Here is a 19,177-nt window from a genome sequence, read left to right on the forward strand (position 1 = left end):
AGCACCTCTTTTGGTGTCTCATTAACCCAAGTGTCTTTGAGATTTTAATGAAGACTTATGATTCCAATAGTTACGTCAATGAATCTTTGGACATACAATTGATAGCTTCATTATACATGAAATTATATTCTTTATTAATAATTCGCTTTATAAATATAAACAATAGTAATCATATATCCATATACCATATGTGGATGGATATATAAAGCATAAAACCATAAAAAAAATTATACATATGGTTTCAAATTTTTAGTTTAAGACTAAATGCAAGTCTATCAGTTATTTATGCAAATATACAGTTTCATTTTCAGAGGCTTACTTTCACAGAGGCTTATGAACACATCTGGGCTAAGATTATGTCAACTAATTTGGACATATGGCCTCATGTAGCTTAATCCTCTACCAGCAATCTAGGCCATTTAATCTTTACTCAAAACCGGTCAGAAAATTGGACCAGCAGTATATTAATAGCTCAGGTCTGCATTCTTTCCATGTTCTTCCTACAGGCTCCCAGGAGGCTTTACAAGATTCGGCCAGTCAATTTAAACCCAGAGAACATTAATTAGCATCCAGCTTGTCTAATCAAGTGAGGAACAAAATAGCAGGTCTGAGCTCATGAAGTTCTGGTCAGGCACAGGAAGTGGATTTGTATCAAGCAGAGAGAGAAGTCAGCATTAGAGACTATTAACATACACACATGGCATTTCCTCCATCTCCCTCACCTTCCCCACAGCAATCACTATCTTTATCAGTTACCATCGCTACATCTGCACTCTCTGCCCTTTCTCATCTACTGCCTCCTTCCTGTTTCATTACTGGAAACCACTCTAGTGTTCTCACAGTCTGGGCTTCTATGACAGGCTAATACAAGGGCTACTTTTAGGATGATTTAAAAGGCCACATATCTTGGCATATATTATAAAACTACTGAGTACATTTAATATTACCACTAGAACTCCAATGTGCATAAGCCACTGGTTTGAATCCCTCCACCACAGACAAGAAGATGAAGTCAGAGAACAGACTTGCTGACTGAGCCTGATTGTAGCCACTGAGTCTATGATTCATTTTCATTGTGGCTTCACAATATACATGATCCTGTTCAATACCAGAAATCCATCGGCCAAGGGAAAGAGGCACACCAAACTAGAGTTGAACAGCAGGGTTCAAGGTTTGAAGGATTAACTGCTAATAACACACCATGCCTGCACTCCCTGAGCCCCTTCCAAATCCCAGAAGTGTGGGAGAGCATGGTAAATCACTTGAATTACTCTAATAACCTTAATTGAAGACTGTTTAGTCTGTTCAGGCTATGGAGAAGACAGGCTTGACTTGCAGTGAGCCGTGGTAGAGTGGAAGCAGTTTGCTTTTTGCATTGGGAATTGAGTATTAAAGGCCGGATCCCCACCCAGTCAACCCGCCGACCAACCCCCAAATCTGCCAGCTGGCCTCCACCCTCGTCTAATACCAAAAAGAAAAATAAAATACTTCAACAGAACACAGCAGCAAAAACACTAAACCCACTCAAGTGAACTTTCAGTATCCATATCTCCAGAGGAGGTTGCGCTTATTTACCCTTTTATCCTGTCTCAACATTTATTTTCAGTAATCCTGCTCCAGGTTTGTTTCCTAGCCAGAAATCAGCAAAAGCATGGATAACTTCTGTAGTCTCTCTTTTCTTGTTACACAAGGTAATAAAATGCTAGGTCACTTTGTCTTTAAAACATATAGGGTGTTGCTCTTATTGGTGATGGCTGGTGCATGCTTAAAAGGAGCTGGCAGAAGCCATTGCTCATTGACGTTGATACACACCAGTGACTCACTGATGAAATATGGAGTGTATCAATCTCTGTCGCTCAATATGAAATAACCTTGAGCTTGAGGCTGTCAAACAGGGTCCCTGTTGAAAACTTTTATTATTCATTTTTTAAATTATTTTCCTCTGCAACCCGAGGAAGCAGACCATCACATTATTGACTGATTATTAGTCCTTCTAGCAAATGAATCAATTCATCAGCCTACATTATACACACTATACACATCTTGTAAGGACCATGTCAGTGACTGATTTTCTTTTACCATTTTTATTTGGTGCCAAATGCATCTGATATCTCTACCATGCATTGGGACTTGCCACAGCTTGCCCCAGGCAGCAAAGCAAACCACACATCCCTAATTAACTTACAAGGAAGGAAAGATGAAAGTTTCTGGGTGCTTTGTGTTGGCAGAGCAGGCAGAGCGGGCAGAGCATGGTGTCCCAATGAGATGGGAGTAAATTGGCCTGGGTCTGGCTTTATCACTTACTCCTGTGAGGGAGCTTGTACTGACAGGTAGGTCTGCATTGCCATCTGGTCTGCTGTAGTGAAAAAAGTCTGTAGGGACCATGTCTTTCAGCCTTACCTACCACAACCTTCCAATTTGATACCCTCACAGAGAATAACACAGGCAATTAACATTCACCCCAAAAATTAAACACAGAAAAGATAAGATCTATGCTGCATTTAAGATAGCACATATATCTAAATGTGCCTGTATAGTGTGCTATTATGAAACTCTAGGTTTGCTCTTAATAATCATACCTTCAAATCATACCCTTCTTAGTTTGTATGCAAATTAAAATCCTTGTTCAGTCAACCTAGATAAGCAATACTCCTCTGGGTATATTAGCACAGCTCCAACACAAACACAAGCTTCTGACAGTTTAAATTCCATATGTTATCAAATACTAGCGCTTGGTTATGTATCATAAGTATTTAAAATGTTTTAAAAATGTAGATCTGATCTAAATCCATAAAACGACATAAATCTAACTCAGTGAAACCATAAAGTTAAATCAATGTGATTATTCCTATATGTGAAGGGAACGAAACACTCAAATGTGTCTGTTACTTCTGCCCTCTAGATGACCCCTGAATCAGCCCCTAGGAGATCACTCTGAAAAAAAGTGTTTGTGTGTGTGTGTGTGTGCGCTCCTCTCTTTGTCTGTCCTGATTGAAAATCTCATGCATCAACATCTGTCAAAAAATTATGCAGTAAATCCACTACTGTAACCCTACAATTGTAGAACACATCTATGCAGGCCAATCAGCTAGTCACTGTCAACAGCTATTTAGAATCAAGATGCTACATAACAAATTGTATGCTATTTAATCTCAGATAGTACCCAGTAGGAAAAGCTGAGTCACCACCTGCTGACGAGAGAGATAGGGCGAGCCAGTCTCAGATGGTTCAGATCATGGCTCAGGTGAACTGATAACCTCAGGGATTAGCATAGAGAAACTGCAGGTTCTCTACCAGTGAGATCTCCTGACCACACTAATGAGCCTTTATCTCCTCATCCCGTGAGGCCCAGAGGCACTGAGCCAGCCAGGACCCACACTCATAAAAAGGGATTTGTTGTGACCGTTTCACGGTGCATTGAAAAATGGAATTCTGTCAATGTGAAAATCTCTCCTCAATCACAATCCCAAACTTAAGCTCAATGCCCTAGGGTGACATAAGCTTTAAATCCACTTGGTTGAGGAGATTGCGAGTAAAATGGATATGAAGTTATAATTCCAGCAACATTTAATTTTTAAGGATAGCCTTTCATACAGAATAAACTCTATAATGAAAGCGCTACCAATCCATCCATCCATCCATCCATCATGCTCTTAATCCCACAATTGCTCTCTAGCACCATGTAAAGGGATACAAACTTTTATAATATTCTTAAAAGCGATGTCAATTTAACTGAAACTTATAACAATGAAAGTTGAGGTGTGGTTGATCTTTAAAAATGTGCACTGGCAAGAATATGTACAAGCATTCAAAGTGACGAGTGCACGGTTTTGTCTGGATGCAACCACAAAAAGCAGCAAAAACAAAATCAACAAACAAGTAGATCAACCACAAAGCACAAGGACAAAACACTTCATCAACACATTGTCAAGGTTCTGGAGTTCAGATACTCTAATTTTTTCCTTACTTTGCCGTTTCACTACTTTATTTGCATCCAAAATAAAATAAAATGGAGCTTTTTTAATACTACAAGAGGCTAGAGCCAGGCGTGGGATAGTACATCAGACCCTGTTCTTCAGATCTCCTTAGAGTTTTCAGTTGTAGTAAAACTGTAAAGTGTAAAGTGTGAAGCCCTTGAATTTCATCAGCTATTTCTTTTACAGGCCACATCAGTGTAATATCTCTTTCTAATTGTTCATGTTCACACCAGCCCACAGTACCGCCCCCTCATCCCCTCATTAGAACAGAGGTCAGTTCAGTTAAATAAATGTTTTTGCACAAATGGCGAGAATATTAGTCCATTTTTTAATCAATACACTGATTCTAATAAGCAACTGATGTTATCCAGCAGAGCAGATCTAAACATCAAAAGTAATCTAATTTGGTTCATCTAAATGAAATACTTGATGATAATATATAAATGAGTGTCATGAGGTAGTGTTTAGAGTTTTACAGAATTGGACTTGTCTCTCTGCTCAGAGCGAGGTGTCCAAATCAAAGGAGAATCCAACTGAGCGCTTCCTCCCTCCATCACAGCAGTGTCTTCCTGCCATCCCCCTTCCCACAGTACTTCTTTCTAATCCTCACCTCTCCACACACAATAACTCAGGACTCCCATAGTGAAATCCCCCTCTAACCAACTTACTGGAACAAGTAAACACACAGAATGAATCACTGGAATGATTTTGATGCAACATATGTGAACTGCAGTGTGTTTACATGTACAAAATTTGATGTTACTTCAGCAGCTTTGAAAGTTAAACTGTATACTCCCTTCTCTTTTTTCAAGTCTGGTCTTCATGTTAAGATAAACAACATTCTTTTTAGACAAGTGTCTGTATATGTAGTTCCTTTGAACATATTGAACATTAGGGATGAATTTCAAGTGAATAGATGCGAGTAGACTCACTGGAGACACTCGTCACACAGGTTATTTCCTGTCTCTGTGCAAAAATCCTCACCATCAAAGCTTGTAAAAACTAAATGTTCCTCCGTTTTGCATGGACATTATTTTTCCTTTCACCTTGTTACAAAAACTAATTTTTGAAAGGACTGAAAGCTGAGTGCTTGCCATCTTTCAGAGGTCTTGCCCTTGAAGCTGCTGAAATGTCGCACTGGTTGAATAAATTGAGCTGCACACTAGTGCTTTGTGTTCTGCACAGTCACAAGGGCTTGTCAAGTAATTCATTTCATTTTTTAGAGAGCGAGGAAAACCTTGAGCTCCTGCTCAGGTACGCAGACAGCAATCAAGTCCTTCACAACTCGGCACAATAATAGATGCTTGATTGGGTCCTTCAAAGTGGTTTGGAAGCAGAATAAATGACTTGGGGCGTGAATGTAATTACAACAGTTTTTCAGAGAAAACTTTCAGAAATGTGAATAGAAGAGAAGGTTATAACTTGTTGGATATGGTGAAATAATCTTTGTGTGTGTGTGTGTAAAAACACGGTGGGAATTGGGGATTCAGTTAGCTTCCATCTTTCTACTTTTTCTTCTCAGAGCAGCTAGCCACTGCTTTTATATATATATATATATATATATATATATATATATATATATATATATATATATATATTTAGATATTTCTACAGCACCTTTCTCATATACGAGCCTTCAGCGTGATTCTTAGCTCAAATCCTTATAAAAAGAATGTTTCTTGTTTCAAATTTCTCTGGCTCTTTTACTGACAAATCCATACTATTCTAACTGCTTGCTTATTCTCCAGACAATTCCCAGCTCTAATATATCATCACATGATGTTTGTTTAATGGAAACGTTTTTTGCACTGTCACTGACTATTATTTTCTTGTCCTCAGTTTCAGGCTGCATTAGCCATAAGCAACACATAATCTGAAAAGATTCAAAACACTTGTAATTTTTGATCCTAATGTGACAGTCACTTTATAAAAAAAAAAAGCAGAGGACGAGAACAAAAACAGACTTTCAGAGAGCTGGGCAGGCCTGAACACTGAAGATGACACAGCTATTTGTCTTTTTCACAGCATGCAGACTGCTGGCTTGGTTGAACACTAAGTTGCATGAATGCCTGAGAGTTGGGGAGAGAAGGAAGTATGAGCTACAAATCCAAGTCCCTAAAACCTCCACATGACTGCATTTTGGGGACCTTCCAGAACAATGAACTAAACCGTCTGGCCAATTTTACTCCCCAACCCTCCAGGTAATTTTAGCACTGTGTGAGTGAATTAGCCAGAAATATGTCTGTTTTTTCTAAAATGTCAGGGACTACAAATGTTTAAAGGACTACTGATGGCAAGAGCACCTTCTGGAAATGCTTGGTATTATAATCATACTAATTAGCAGGCAGCGATTTAGGAAATACCCTGTTCTTTCCTGCTCATGTTAGAGTGGTGGGAGCAATACATAGAATGTGACTCCAACTTCACATTAGGCTCATAAATCAGCAGCACTTGAGGGATTTATCCCTTTCAGCATGCTATAAAGCACAGTGCTATAATTTGTACAGGTGTTAATGAAGGATACACACGTGCAGGCACAGCAAACACCCATCATACTTCTTTGAAACACTCAAACTGAGATTATTGAAGAATCTACAAATAAATCAGACAGATGGAATTTTCCATGCGTGGCCACATGCTGAAGTGCTGCCCGCGTCGACAAGCCGACTCCTGGGAGGATCTGAGGAGCCGGCACTGCATGCTGAGTAACAATACTACTCACCTCTCAATTGTAAAACAATTGTATCTCAAGATAAACATACAAAGAACTTGTGTTATGCTTTGGGGTTTGTTTCATTTACTTATTTTCAAAGTGAGAAAATTTGATCTCCCTAAAGAATTTAAATATCTCTCACACATTCCATATGTTATGATATTAACATGTGCATGTTTAACATGTGTATGTGATCCTTGTTGCAATGTTTGGAATGCTACCAGAAAAACCCAGATTGTGCCAAGTCCCACCTCCCGCATCCACATGTACTTAATCAACACCAGTTTGACATATGCACCAGTAATGTCTGTCTCTTTTTGGAATTGTATTTTGGTATTATATCTAATAGGTTGCGATAGACCTTGACTATTGATGCATTGTGATGCATTCCCCTGTTAATACTATACGAAAGTGGAGTGTACTATTTCAAAAGAGCACTTCTCTGTTACTACTGGTTTCAGCAATGCGTTTTTTATTAATGTACCTGGCTTTCTAAGACTCGCTTACTGAATACCAGAGAAATGTGATAATCACCAAACCAAATGCCCAGCATATGCAAAATAAACAAACTGTGTAAGAAATAACACAAGCACTACAAAGTACACTATATGAAAATGTTTTAAATGTAAAACAATATAATAATTTAATGCATCTAAAAACCACAAGTGTAAAGTTCACTGTGAATGATGGGACTGTTCACATGTAACATTCATGTGACTTCTTTGTAACAGCAATCTCAACAGCATTATTATCCCCTTAGTGCATAGATGCATGGCTAATGGGAAAAGCAGCCGTTATTAATTCTCAATACAGCACTGGAAACAACCTCCTTTGAATTCTAGCCTTTGTTATGCAGAATAATGACAGAAGGACACTGTGAGAAAGATGGATCTGTTTATGAGTTGCTCTGTAGGATCATTTGTCATCATCTCGTACTGTCTCGTTATCATAATGAGCGGCATAGCCGCACAGGGGCAGATAAGGACTGACCTACCTGCAGCCTGCGTATGTGAGAGAGTTAAAGAGAATGAGAGTGAACTTGCATGTGTGTGTGTTGCGCCTAAAGCAAACATACTTCACATACCCATACACTTTCAGACGCCAAACTGTTAACTGTTAACTGCTGTTGCTGTTAGCCGCTAGGTAAACCGAATGCTAGACAGCCATATCAGAGATGCTCTTGACAGTGGAGTTTATTATTTAACTGGCTATGTCATAAGTGTTCACTCGCAGACTTGTAGCCTGTCATAGAAGGAGATTTATGTGGAGGTGCCATGGCTCCAGTCTGCTCTCTGTGTGCACAGGAGGAGAGGTGCGAGGTCTCAACAAAGCTCTTCACTCCTCCCCTGCAGCATCATTCTGTTGCTTTGGCTCTGTTTTCCTCCTGATACACACAGCTCATTTCATGCTTCATAAACAAAATCACAAAATCTGGCCATTGAATAAAACTGGACTAAAACATAGCACTGAAGACAGTTTAAATGAGGTTTTCTCGTTTAAAAGAACAATTAGCATGTTAATTGCAGCTACTCTAGTTATTTCCAGACCTAATACACTAAGTGGTTGTGAGTCATAATTACAACTTTTCTTTACATCAATGAGTCTCAGAAAGCCTGCACTGAGATCAGCTTAAAGATCAGGCTGGAAGCCTAATGACTCTATTTAGTGTTATCAAAAAAGTCATCAGTGCCTTTAAATCCTGAGGTGCTCTGAGGAGCACTCCTTAGGGCAAGTTAAGCCATACAAAAAGAGATAGTTATGCTGCAGACAGAATTACCTGCCTGTTTATGGATTTTGACTCATTTCTATGCTGTTGTTAAGAGAGGTTTTCTCACAGCAATACTAACAACCTAGTTCCTTTTTTTATTCTGTGTGTCTTAAAGTAACAAGATTTCTTCTGCAGCCTTCATTATGATAGCCTAATTAAGTGCAACACTCCACCACCCCCAGCTGCCCACTCACCACTTAGAGCCTACATCAAATACAGCTCTGCACAAGAGAATCCATTGACTCGCTCAAGCTTGTTTTCTATAGCTCTGATTACATGTAAATGAAATGAAGGGTCCTGTTGAGACCACCAGCCTTTCTCGGCCCTCCCCTACCCACAGGCTCCAGTGACCTCTCAGAGGCCCTCTCCCCCAACCCCAGGGTGCAGACGACCCCTTCCTGGCCGGCCGCAGCAGGACAACGGCTATGATGACACACCGGGGAAAGGCTAAGGGGGAAAAAAGTCTATTAACGAGACAATGCATTTCACAATAATCACCTGATCTGCTTCCCTTCCCCCACACTTGGCTTGCCATCCTGCTGCTCTCTAACAGAGGTCAGCCAGAGAGCTCATTTAAATATAGATGTGTTTATCCATTTGTTAGAGTTATGGCCTGTCAGATTGAGGTACTGCTGTTGGACAACGCTTTCTACTGGTTCTCAATATTCAAGATAGGTAGGTCATTTTATTGATCTCTGAGGAGGGGAGCAACCATGAGCCTGAGGACACAGAATAATGATGGTACTGCCTCATGAGCCAGCTCCAGTTTTTGTGTTAGTGTAAGCATCCTTGTGTATTATATAAGTTGAGTTTTGTATGTATTTATAAACTGGGTGAACCTCAACCCAGATGAGACCTGTACTATCAACTTAACCCCTTTAATCAATATCTAGATCTGTTTCTGGAAATGCGGAAGTGGAGACACTAGACAAACAGCAGTCTGGGCCTGCCCCTTTTGATTTACACACCCCATTTCTCCATATCTTTCCTCCATTTCCTCTCATTAAGTTTATGGCTCCTGGTGTCTTTTTTGAAGATCAATGATGGAGCACAGACTGCTGGAGGGAGAGGGGAGACAAAACCCCACAAAGACGTCTGTCTCTGTCTCTCAGACTCATGCACACAAACACACCCATATACCAGGATGTACTTTTAAATGTCATTTCTCTAAGAAGGGCTAGTGGTGTACTGAACAGGGATGTTAAGTGATACTGAGCAAACAGAGAGCTGTAATTATAGAGAAAGGGCAGATGAGCTCTAAAGGGCATGTATGTTTAGGTCAGCCACAAGAAGAGAGCAGAGATGAAGCAAAATTGAGGCACACTGGGGCCAGGCTATCTTAAAACATACTCAACTGATGATAAAGTGTAAAAAAAAGAAAATCATTTGACATATATGTGGTAAAGGAAAGACAGCGGTGTGTGGAAACTTAACATTCTAATGGTCCATTACTCATTAGTATTCACTATTACCATTACTAGCATTACTACCATTACTCATTAGCATTAATGAGTCACTAAAAATAACTAACATGGGCTTTTCCCAGATGTTCAAAAGAACAAAAACTATATGTTCCTGTTAGAGGATGTTTACTGTAAAACACATTCCCAGTATAAATAAATAAAGTGTATATAATGTGATTTTCTTAGCCAAGCCTTATGTATTCCCAGAATGAAGAGAACTGAAATAATGATACACAAGGTAAAGTTATAATGATTAAAAACCTTATTGAATTTTTTATAGCTTGAAAATGGCACATGACTCATATTTTATATAGAAAAGGTCTTGGGAAGAGTCTGGAATTAAATGCAGCAAAACTGCTTTCATTACTGATACCCATTCTAGTGGTAGGTCTTTAAGCTAGCACCCACAAAGACACATTGCTTTCACTAATCAATAAAAAGCAAAGACGTTTAAGGCAGAGCTATAGAGGGAGGAAAATAAGTGACATTTACACCAGATGGCTGAAGCGTGTTTTTATGCACTGGACAATATTGAACGTCAAAAGCCCCCTAGACACCCATCCCATCCCTTGCACACAACCTCAGATTATGCCGCTTCTGTAGACCTCTTCCCATAGAGAGAGAGAGAGAGAGAGAGAGAGAGAGAGCGTCGGGATATGGTATACTGGTATAGTCTGAATAGTGCTGGATATACAAAATGTTTATGAGTGTTAATGACCAGTTGTTCTGGTATTAGTTTACTTAACAAGGTCACATGGTGGTCCAAGTTGCTTCAAAGGGGGATATGGATATCTTATTTTCATTCCTCACAGACATTTTGCCCAGGAGAATAGCTCAGAAACATAGCTAAATCAACCCAGACTGCATACCTCTCATAGCCCCCTTTCCAAAACCCACCTACCCGCTCTTGTCTTGTCAGAGAGTGCCCAAGTGACCTTGGACACAATGCTCACCAACCCTGCACTCAACACAAGTGTAAGCCATAACTCAACAAGTACACAGAGGCATGGGGTTTCTGCCTCCGCTCCCACCACATGCCCCTTCAGAGGTCACCATTCATCTGGGTCATCTTTGCATACATTTTAAAAGTATAATGCATGCAAAATGTGCTGTGACTAAGTATCCAAATTCTCCACTGCAAAAAATTGTTGCAATAAAAAAAAAACAACAAGAATAAGTTTAAAGCTACAGGCTACAAAATCGCAAATTAAATGTGATTGCTTCAACTTTGTATTCTCATTTAAATATCAAAGCGGCAAAATGCCATCTACACACCACTCATTATAAAATGATCTCTAATGTAGTAATATGGTAGGTTGTAGGTTTGGAGTAAATGTCCCATCGGCTATCACCTCTCACAGAATAATAGAATAAACTTTTCCTAGTCAGCATTTCTGTGCTAGAAACATGTAATAAGAGAGCAATTATGGTTAAAGCCACAAAATAAAATCCACTTTGGGTCAGCATTTTTGTTGACGTTTGAGCTCCTCCTGAACTCATTAAAAAAAGCTCACAGATTAATTTAAACATCTTCATGCACTGAACATTGACTAATTGATCTCACAAACAGATTCAACAAACATAATCATATAATTTCTGTCATTGTATGTGACTAATGCTCCATTTAAGCCAACTAATTTTAACCTGAAACACTTTCTTTACTTCAGTTCTCCTTCCCATGCCCTTTCACATACATGGTACTGATTGTTTTAAATAAACCCTATAACCGATCAGGTTCTACAACTGAGATTTTGTGTTCAGGGCATGAGGCCTCTGTTTAAATGAAATGCTTGTGACTGAGCAGGAAAAAAGCCATAAACATGCCAAGTGTCTGAGAGGAGACAAGTCCTGCCTGCTCCTTCACCCAGCTGCAGTAATCCAAACAAACCCACTCCTCTTTACAAAGCCAGACGCTTTCCAGAGCAGCTCTGCTCCAGTCAGAACAAAGTAGGAAAATTCTTCCTGCACTGTTTCTGTTGGGGAACCAGGCCAATGAAAAAAAGGTCAGAGACTCATGTAAGGACAATGCTCATACACAACACATCTACTTGTCAGTGTCTGCTGCATGGCCCATAGTTAACTGTATTCAAAGTGTTTTAGAGTTTGGCTTTTATTCCTGCAGGATGTCTACAACACAGTAGTATATTATTTCTTTTGCACCACACCAGATTACGTTAAAATACTCAGTAGAAAAAGATCATGGAGAACAATATAGCCCAATGCAGGGCTCCTCTACTAGTGCAGTAGTACTTTATGGTACATACATACTGAAGAAAAAGGGCTTGTTGCAAACCAGAGTAAACAAAAAGATGCCTTGTTCTTCTATAATTAATGCCTCAGTCACCTTAAAAAATGACTGTGTAATTACAAAACTCAATTTGAAAGTTATTAGTTATAGCCTATATAATTTTGATTTTTTTTTTATAGGCAGCTACAATTATTTATCTTTTCCTTTATTTCTAACGTCTAGAAATAAGCATGTTTTTCACTATTGGCTTAGCTGATCATGTAAACATCAATGATGATTTTAGAACTACTGAACACAAATTAAGATGTTGTAATGTCATTAATTTCATATCACTACAAATTTTGATATGTAAATTGATTTTGATAGGGAATTTTCCTGCAATCTAAAAATTCAGAAATGACAATACAATGATGATATGAGTAAGAGTTCCAAAGAGATTTAGAGATGTTATCAAAGGCAACATTTAATAAAGCATAAAAAGATATGACACCAAAAAATGAAAAATATGTACACAAATTGCAATTTACAGATAATAGGCAAAAACCACAAGGTAAATAGAAATGTCAACACTCATGCATATTTATTGTGCATATAACAAAGCCCTCTTGTCAGCAGGTGAACTTACGCAAATATTGGTGCAGATAGACTTGGTCTATCCATCCATCTCACTACTTCTCTTTTAGACACAATGCATTTTTTTTGTCAGTCATACTTCCTATTTTATTTTATGTATGACTAACCAAATATATTAAGTTTTAAATATTTTATTTCAAAAATCAACAATGTCTATTGATCACATTTACAAATGCACTTGCCCTGTAAATGCGTCACAGGAAAATCTCCGCTTATAATAAATATGTCTACAGAAAAGGACAAAGTGGGGTTAGTCAGATGCTTCTCAATGATTTTAACGTGGATGATTTAAGGAGGCTGAAAGTGCATGGGGGGGGGTAATCACTCAATAAATCCACTTGTAGTGAAAGATCTCTTCAACATGACTTGTTCAGATTATGAGCAGTGTGACTGAATTCTGCTTAGGCACTTTATTGGGTGAGTACTGAGAGCAGCTAATTTGATTGGCTACATCTCAATTCAAACTCCCCAGTCCCTTAAGTCTCTCACACTGTGGTCATGAGTTTTAGAGAGCCTGATCGGAAGCGTAGGATTCTCTTCTTTAAATTGTGGGAGGCTTTGATTTTGACGTAAGCTTTGGCCTGTGCTGAAGTCATTTCCCGGGATGCTTGACTATACTGAGGCCAGTTGACTCCACTGCTGCCTTCAGAGTCAGTGCTAGTCGTGCTTTCTGCTACAAAGTCTGCCTCACTTGCACTCGACTCACTGTCCCCGAAACAGTTGGTGGTGTAGTTACTGCGCTCGTCTTCGCTTGTATCCACAATGGTGGAATGAAACAGAGAAGCACATTCAGCAGAGTACTCTGAGTCACTGCCCACATAAGCATAAGGGCTGGCGATGTGTGCGTTGGAAGGGAGATACATTCCTGACATGTGGCCCAGCATCTCCCTCTTTTGCCTGCGGTGAACCCTCCTGAAAGCCTCTTCATAAGGCACCTCTGGGATGCCACGCAGCCTACGATGGTAGTCATTGCGTTTGTATTTGGGTTTAGCCAGCACAGCCTCATGATGCCTCTGGTGGCCATGGTGTCTTTGGGAAGTAGACCTGCCTGTGGAGGTGGTGTGTTTTTCTAGGATTCGCCCCTCAGGGATTGAGGCTGGGATCCTTTTGGCTTTACAAGACGCCCTCTTGGAGGCTTTATATGAAACAGCCACGTCTTCAGACGCTTTGGAACGCCTGGATCCAGTGCGATGCCTGTCACGGCCTGCTTCTGATACAAGCTCGTTGGAATGGGTCCTATGTTTCATGCTGCTGCCATTCTTCACCTTGACTATTTTCACGTTCTTACTGCCACCTTTGCGAAGTTTGACACTCTGCTCTTGGGCAGGGATGTACTGTGCACTGACCAACTGACCCCCCTCATCCTGACTTTGAGAGGAAGAGCCGAGGCTGAGCACCTCTGGCAGAGGCTGCTCCAAATTAGCAGCACAGGCCATTGAAGCCTGAATATTAGGACCTCTCTTAGGAATTCCTGCTTTCAGCATTTGTGCTGATTTACTGTCATCCACAGCAGGGTTATAAGAATGCTTGTTAAGTTTGGGGGAAGACACTGCATTAGGGCTACCCAAGTCCTGGCACTCCTTAGCAACAGCAGTTAACTGTTGTCCTTTATTGGCCCCAGGGCCTTTCTTCTTTAATAGGCTATTAGTGTTAACATCATTTTTGATTATGAATCCATTTGGAGATTGATTCTGAGAACAGGCAGCTCCGTTCTCTACGTGTTCTCCCTTGGACTCAATAGGCCACTGTCTTTGAGGTGACCCTGTGTTGGGGTCAGTGCAAGGAGCTGTTGCTGCTTGCAAACAGGGTTGCCAGTTAGATGAGAGTTCAGGAGTCTTTGGTTGGGTCTGTCCAGCAGCAGAAGGCCTAACACAGAGGCTGCCCTGCCGTAAGACACTCTTGGAAGGGTCTGTGTTTATGCTTGTTCGAGGTTTATTGGTCCTCATTGGCTGTGCTCTCCTCTGAAGCAGTCCAAAGATATAACTGTCCAGTCTTTTGTTGAGGGGAGCTTGAGCTTGAGATAAAAGGGCTTGCTCTGGTTTTTGACCATTGTCAAGTGTTTCTCCAGACTTGGACAGAACAGAGTCCTCCTTCAGATGGCTGACCATGGACTGGAAAAAGATGGGGCTCTGAACAGCCACAGCATGGAGAGGGCTAGGGTAGCGATACACATCACTTCCATTTTTGGCTATCAGGTCACAGTGGAACTTGGACACACTGTCACAGTTCCCATCTGGAGAAGGAGAGTATGGAGCAGACAGTGACCTGCGGACCGTACCAGAACATGATTCTTCACACTGCTCCTCACACTCAGCACAGACACTGAGCTCATCTGCAGAGGGAACAAGGACAATTAGCAATAGAGAACAAGAAAAGTCTAAAAGAACACAAAGGATCACAAATACTCCACCCCAAAACCATTCCTAGCTTCTAAATTCATCTAAATATTGTTTCTTTAACTGTTTCTATGAGAGCAGTCTCAACCCTAGGTGAATTGTTAAGCTAGGTCAATGGTTGATTAGCTTTGACATGCAAATGAGCCTTTTGTCTTTTTTGCTTTATCAGAGGTGTGGCGTTTGCAGAGCTGTGAAACTGTTTCTATCTCTTATGTTTGGTTGTCCTCTTACCCTGTCCTCTCCTATTTGCATTCTGCCAGACTTAATTGTTTTAGAGGACTTTCAGCTAATGATAACAAAACAAGGCAAGCAATAGAGATAAGTGTCTGATTCTAGAATGCAGGGTTCCTCTTCATGATAACAGTTTAAGGCACAAACTCATTAAAATGTGCTGCATGTTTAAAACGTCAGAGAACACATTGTTTCAGCAAAACACAGACACCCAGATGACATGGGCTGTGAGGATCTGCATAAATACTTTGTATCTGAAGTGGGCTCTCACCTGAAGACTTAGGTCTTCCTTCAGAGGCACAGAGCGAGGTGTCAAGGGGGGCACACAGGCAAGATGTGGAACGACAGCTGGACAAACACTCACTGAAGACTGAGTTGGAGGAATTAGAGAGGGAGCCCGAAGTACCATCACTTAACTCGTAAAAACCTAGCAGAGAAGGAGAGATAAAGACAAAAGAATTTTAAGAAACTGATTGCACTGAAAGAGTAGCCATTACCAGAATGCAATATGTATTACTTACAAACACATCAGTCTGTTCTGTAATGTTGATTCACTCTCAAAATTAGCTTGCATAAATGTTGCATTATTTTGTAATATAAATCAGCTAATACCGAATTAAGGACACAAGTAATCTCCCCAGCTATTAGGAACAAAATCTTTTAAACAATAGTGACATTCAGCAAGAAGCCTACACATGTGCAATCAATTTCTGGTTTATATACACTTCACGAAACAAAAGTGTAGTCTGCTTCAGCACTAAAATGACCTCTCGTATTTGGAATGTAAACCAACTCAGCTGGGAAGGCAGTAAGCACAGGGTGCAGATTGTTCATATTACCAAATTAGTGCCTAAACAGTGTGGCTGAGCAGTCTCCAGCTGAGATTAGGCCTGGCAGGCACACAAGCTGCCACTGGCATTATTGTATTCACAAAGCAGTTTTATACCAAATTATATAACTTAATTATGAATTCTGTTTATGGCCTTTCAAGGGAATAAGAAATGGGAACTGAGAATCAAGGAAATAGCAGTGCGGTGATTGGATCAGACTGTGTTTGGTGTAACATTATGTACTTTATACTTATATCCGATTATCTAGACAAATAATTCCCTTTAAAAGGCTTTAAAGCTGTCGAAAGCCTCAAGTCCTCCACCATTCCCAGGCTAAAACCAACCTGAACTGGGCCGGCTATCACTCTCCAGATGCTCATGTAGGGTCTCTGTGTCCAGTCGTAGGTCACTGATCTGTCTGTCCAACTCCTGGAGCTGAGTAATCAAACCAGCATCTCGCCTCCGCAGGCAGTTCTGTGGGAGAAAAACAATTTAGTGAGGTCAGACTACATCTGCTACATGGGGGAAAATCAACAGTAGAGTCAGTCAACACAGACAGATAGTCAGACATTGTTTTTAGTGCACTGGTATTCAGACCAGTGATGAAGTAAGTAAGTTGTGCCTCAGCTGTTTCAGGTAATCATTCCCTTTTGGAATTTGAGTCTATTTCCCATAGTTGTCTGAGTGCTGGCTGCCTGGAGGTATGGATCAGACAAGTGTAATGGACTAAATTAGAGTCAGGCCTGGTGGGGGAGAAGCATTCGGCTTAAACACGCACTTATGTGGAATTGGCCGCATCTGACAACACCCGGATCATGTGCTGCATTCCGATTGAAAGTGTGGTGAAACAGCCGACCAAGGGAAAGATCCATTAAAGCACACATACATACTTCAAATGGCTCATAATCAGTGGTGTGTTATCTACTGCACATTTGAACTGCTGTTTGCTGACAGGAGCAGCAGATTCCAGTGCTATATGAAGCAACAGAATGACACGGGCTCTGCGAGGGACTGGAGGCAGTAAAAACGTGTGCTCCTGACAGGCAGGCTTGTGGTGATTTATGGGCTCGCAGCTCTCAGAATGTTGGGCTGTGGAGACCATTTATACACAGAGTGCCATTTGCAGAATAGGGCAAGAGTTATTTTGAAATGGTACAAAATTAACCTTGGGCAATGGTCATAGCCTATTGACAAGAATTAGAAACAATGTTAATGTTCTGTCTATAGGGTTTTTAAAGTATGTTAATCGTTTTGAGAAAATGTCAGTGTCAACCTTTCCTATTTTCTGGAGTTTTTTCCCCTGTTGCATTATAAACAAGTGCAACATTCTTAACTGCGGTTCATCACTGCACTTTTTTTTTATTTTTTTACTGGGAGTGTTAATCAAAAATTATGATTCTTTCAGTGATATACTAACGGCTTGTATGTGAACAGAGAGTTAACTTTAATCCGGAGCAGATCTTCGGCCTGTTTTAAGCTCAGCAGGGTGTCAGTGACTGCTGTGCTGCAAAACTTCATTTGGGCCGCTTGGTCTATTGTAACTCGGGGTCCCTCATTGAAGCAGAGGAACCCCCTCTAAGCACTGAGCAGTACACTCACTGCATTCAGGAAGTTCCATTTAAATAACATTACGTAGCTTTACATCGCTTTCCTGTCATTTTAATGATCATTTGCGGAAATTAGTTTAGTTTCCTTCATGCCTGGATAAAGACAAAGACATTAAGCAACTTTAATACTTGTAGTTTAACATATTTATGCAAATCATATGGTATTCACAGCCAGCAAAGTGACTGAGAAAGTCTTGGTCTTGGACTGGAGTTAATTTCAGCTTCACCACAAGCGAACAAATATTTGCCCTAATTTGGTGCTTTATTACAACCAAAGACTGAATGCCTTGTTGGTGTTAAAGCGCGTTAGGTTTTGCTGCTCAGATGCATAAGACAACCACAAATCCCTATCATTTTTGTAATAATGACCATTCAAACACTAAGGACACCACCTATTCTAGCGCGACACACGCGCACGCAAGCACAATGACGCGCGCGCGCACACGCTCAAGCAGAGGACGCACACTCATACACACATTAATATTATACATGCAAATAAATTGAGTTTGTACTACATACCAGTTGCTTTCTCAATAGCAAAATGTTCTCTTCCAACAGTTTCTCCTCGTTGTTTAGGAAGCTGTCCTCTACCGCGGAGCACAGCTGATTATCTTCTTCTCCACTTGTACTGATATTGTCCTGATTGTTCAGGGCGTTATGGACCAGCAGCTCCTGTCTCTGTCTCAGATAGTCCAGTTCTGCCAGGCCAGCCAATGTGGCCTCCATTCTGTCTCGAGCTCTGAGGCGCTCCAGCTCTGCGTCCCCTCGCTCTCTGGAGCGGCTCTCATAATCCTTCCTGTCCCGCATCCCCGCGCAGTCCCGGGTAATAAACAGCTCTGCAAGCGCAGCTGTGGTCTGCCTCATCACAGCCGTGGGTCAGACCAATGAAGCACCTAAAGTCTGGTGAGGTTCAAACTACACGCGCTTGTTGTAATTTTTATTATATGTACTTACATGGCCACACAATTTCCACCAAAAAACCATCAAAACACTTTGAAGTATCCACAGAATGTACACAGAACAAATAGCTCCTCTTCACTTCATTTATCGCTGCTTTAACAAAGCAACAATAGTTTTCCAATGCAATAGCAAAAAAGTATCCAAACTGTGCAGTCCTGGGGAGAGAGAGCACGCGCGCTGTGCGGGATGTGAGTGTGCGGGTCAATATAGCGCTCTGAAGCTGCGCGCATTCACTCTGTGTGCAGCGCCCTGCCGACTCCCAGGCGCGGGGAGGTCCTAGTGTCCGCCCAGTTACAACACCAACCTTATCACCGTTTTCTTACCTCCTCCTACCTTAATGCATATATAAAA

At 40.8% G+C, this 19,177-nt stretch overlaps 1 protein-coding gene across 1 annotated transcript; it reads right to left on the minus strand.

Annotated features, from left to right (window-relative positions):
- Positions 1 to 12,614: 12,614 nt before the first annotated feature.
- Positions 12,615 to 19,177, minus strand: dact1 (dishevelled-binding antagonist of beta-catenin 1). The gene is made up of 4 exons (XM_058399787.1): positions 18,386 to 19,177; positions 16,604 to 16,733; positions 15,701 to 15,856; positions 12,615 to 15,134 (listed from the first exon to the last, which is right to left on the minus strand). The coding sequence occupies exons 1-4, from the start codon at positions 18,728 to 18,730 to the stop codon at positions 13,288 to 13,290; spliced, it is 2,478 nt and encodes an 825-aa protein (XP_058255770.1). The 5' UTR covers positions 18,731 to 19,177; the 3' UTR covers positions 12,615 to 13,287.

Source organism: Hemibagrus wyckioides, linkage group LG09, assembly GCF_019097595.1.
Source record: "Hemibagrus wyckioides isolate EC202008001 linkage group LG09, SWU_Hwy_1.0, whole genome shotgun sequence".
Classification (NCBI taxonomy): Eukaryota; Metazoa; Chordata; class Actinopteri; order Siluriformes; family Bagridae; genus Hemibagrus; species Hemibagrus wyckioides.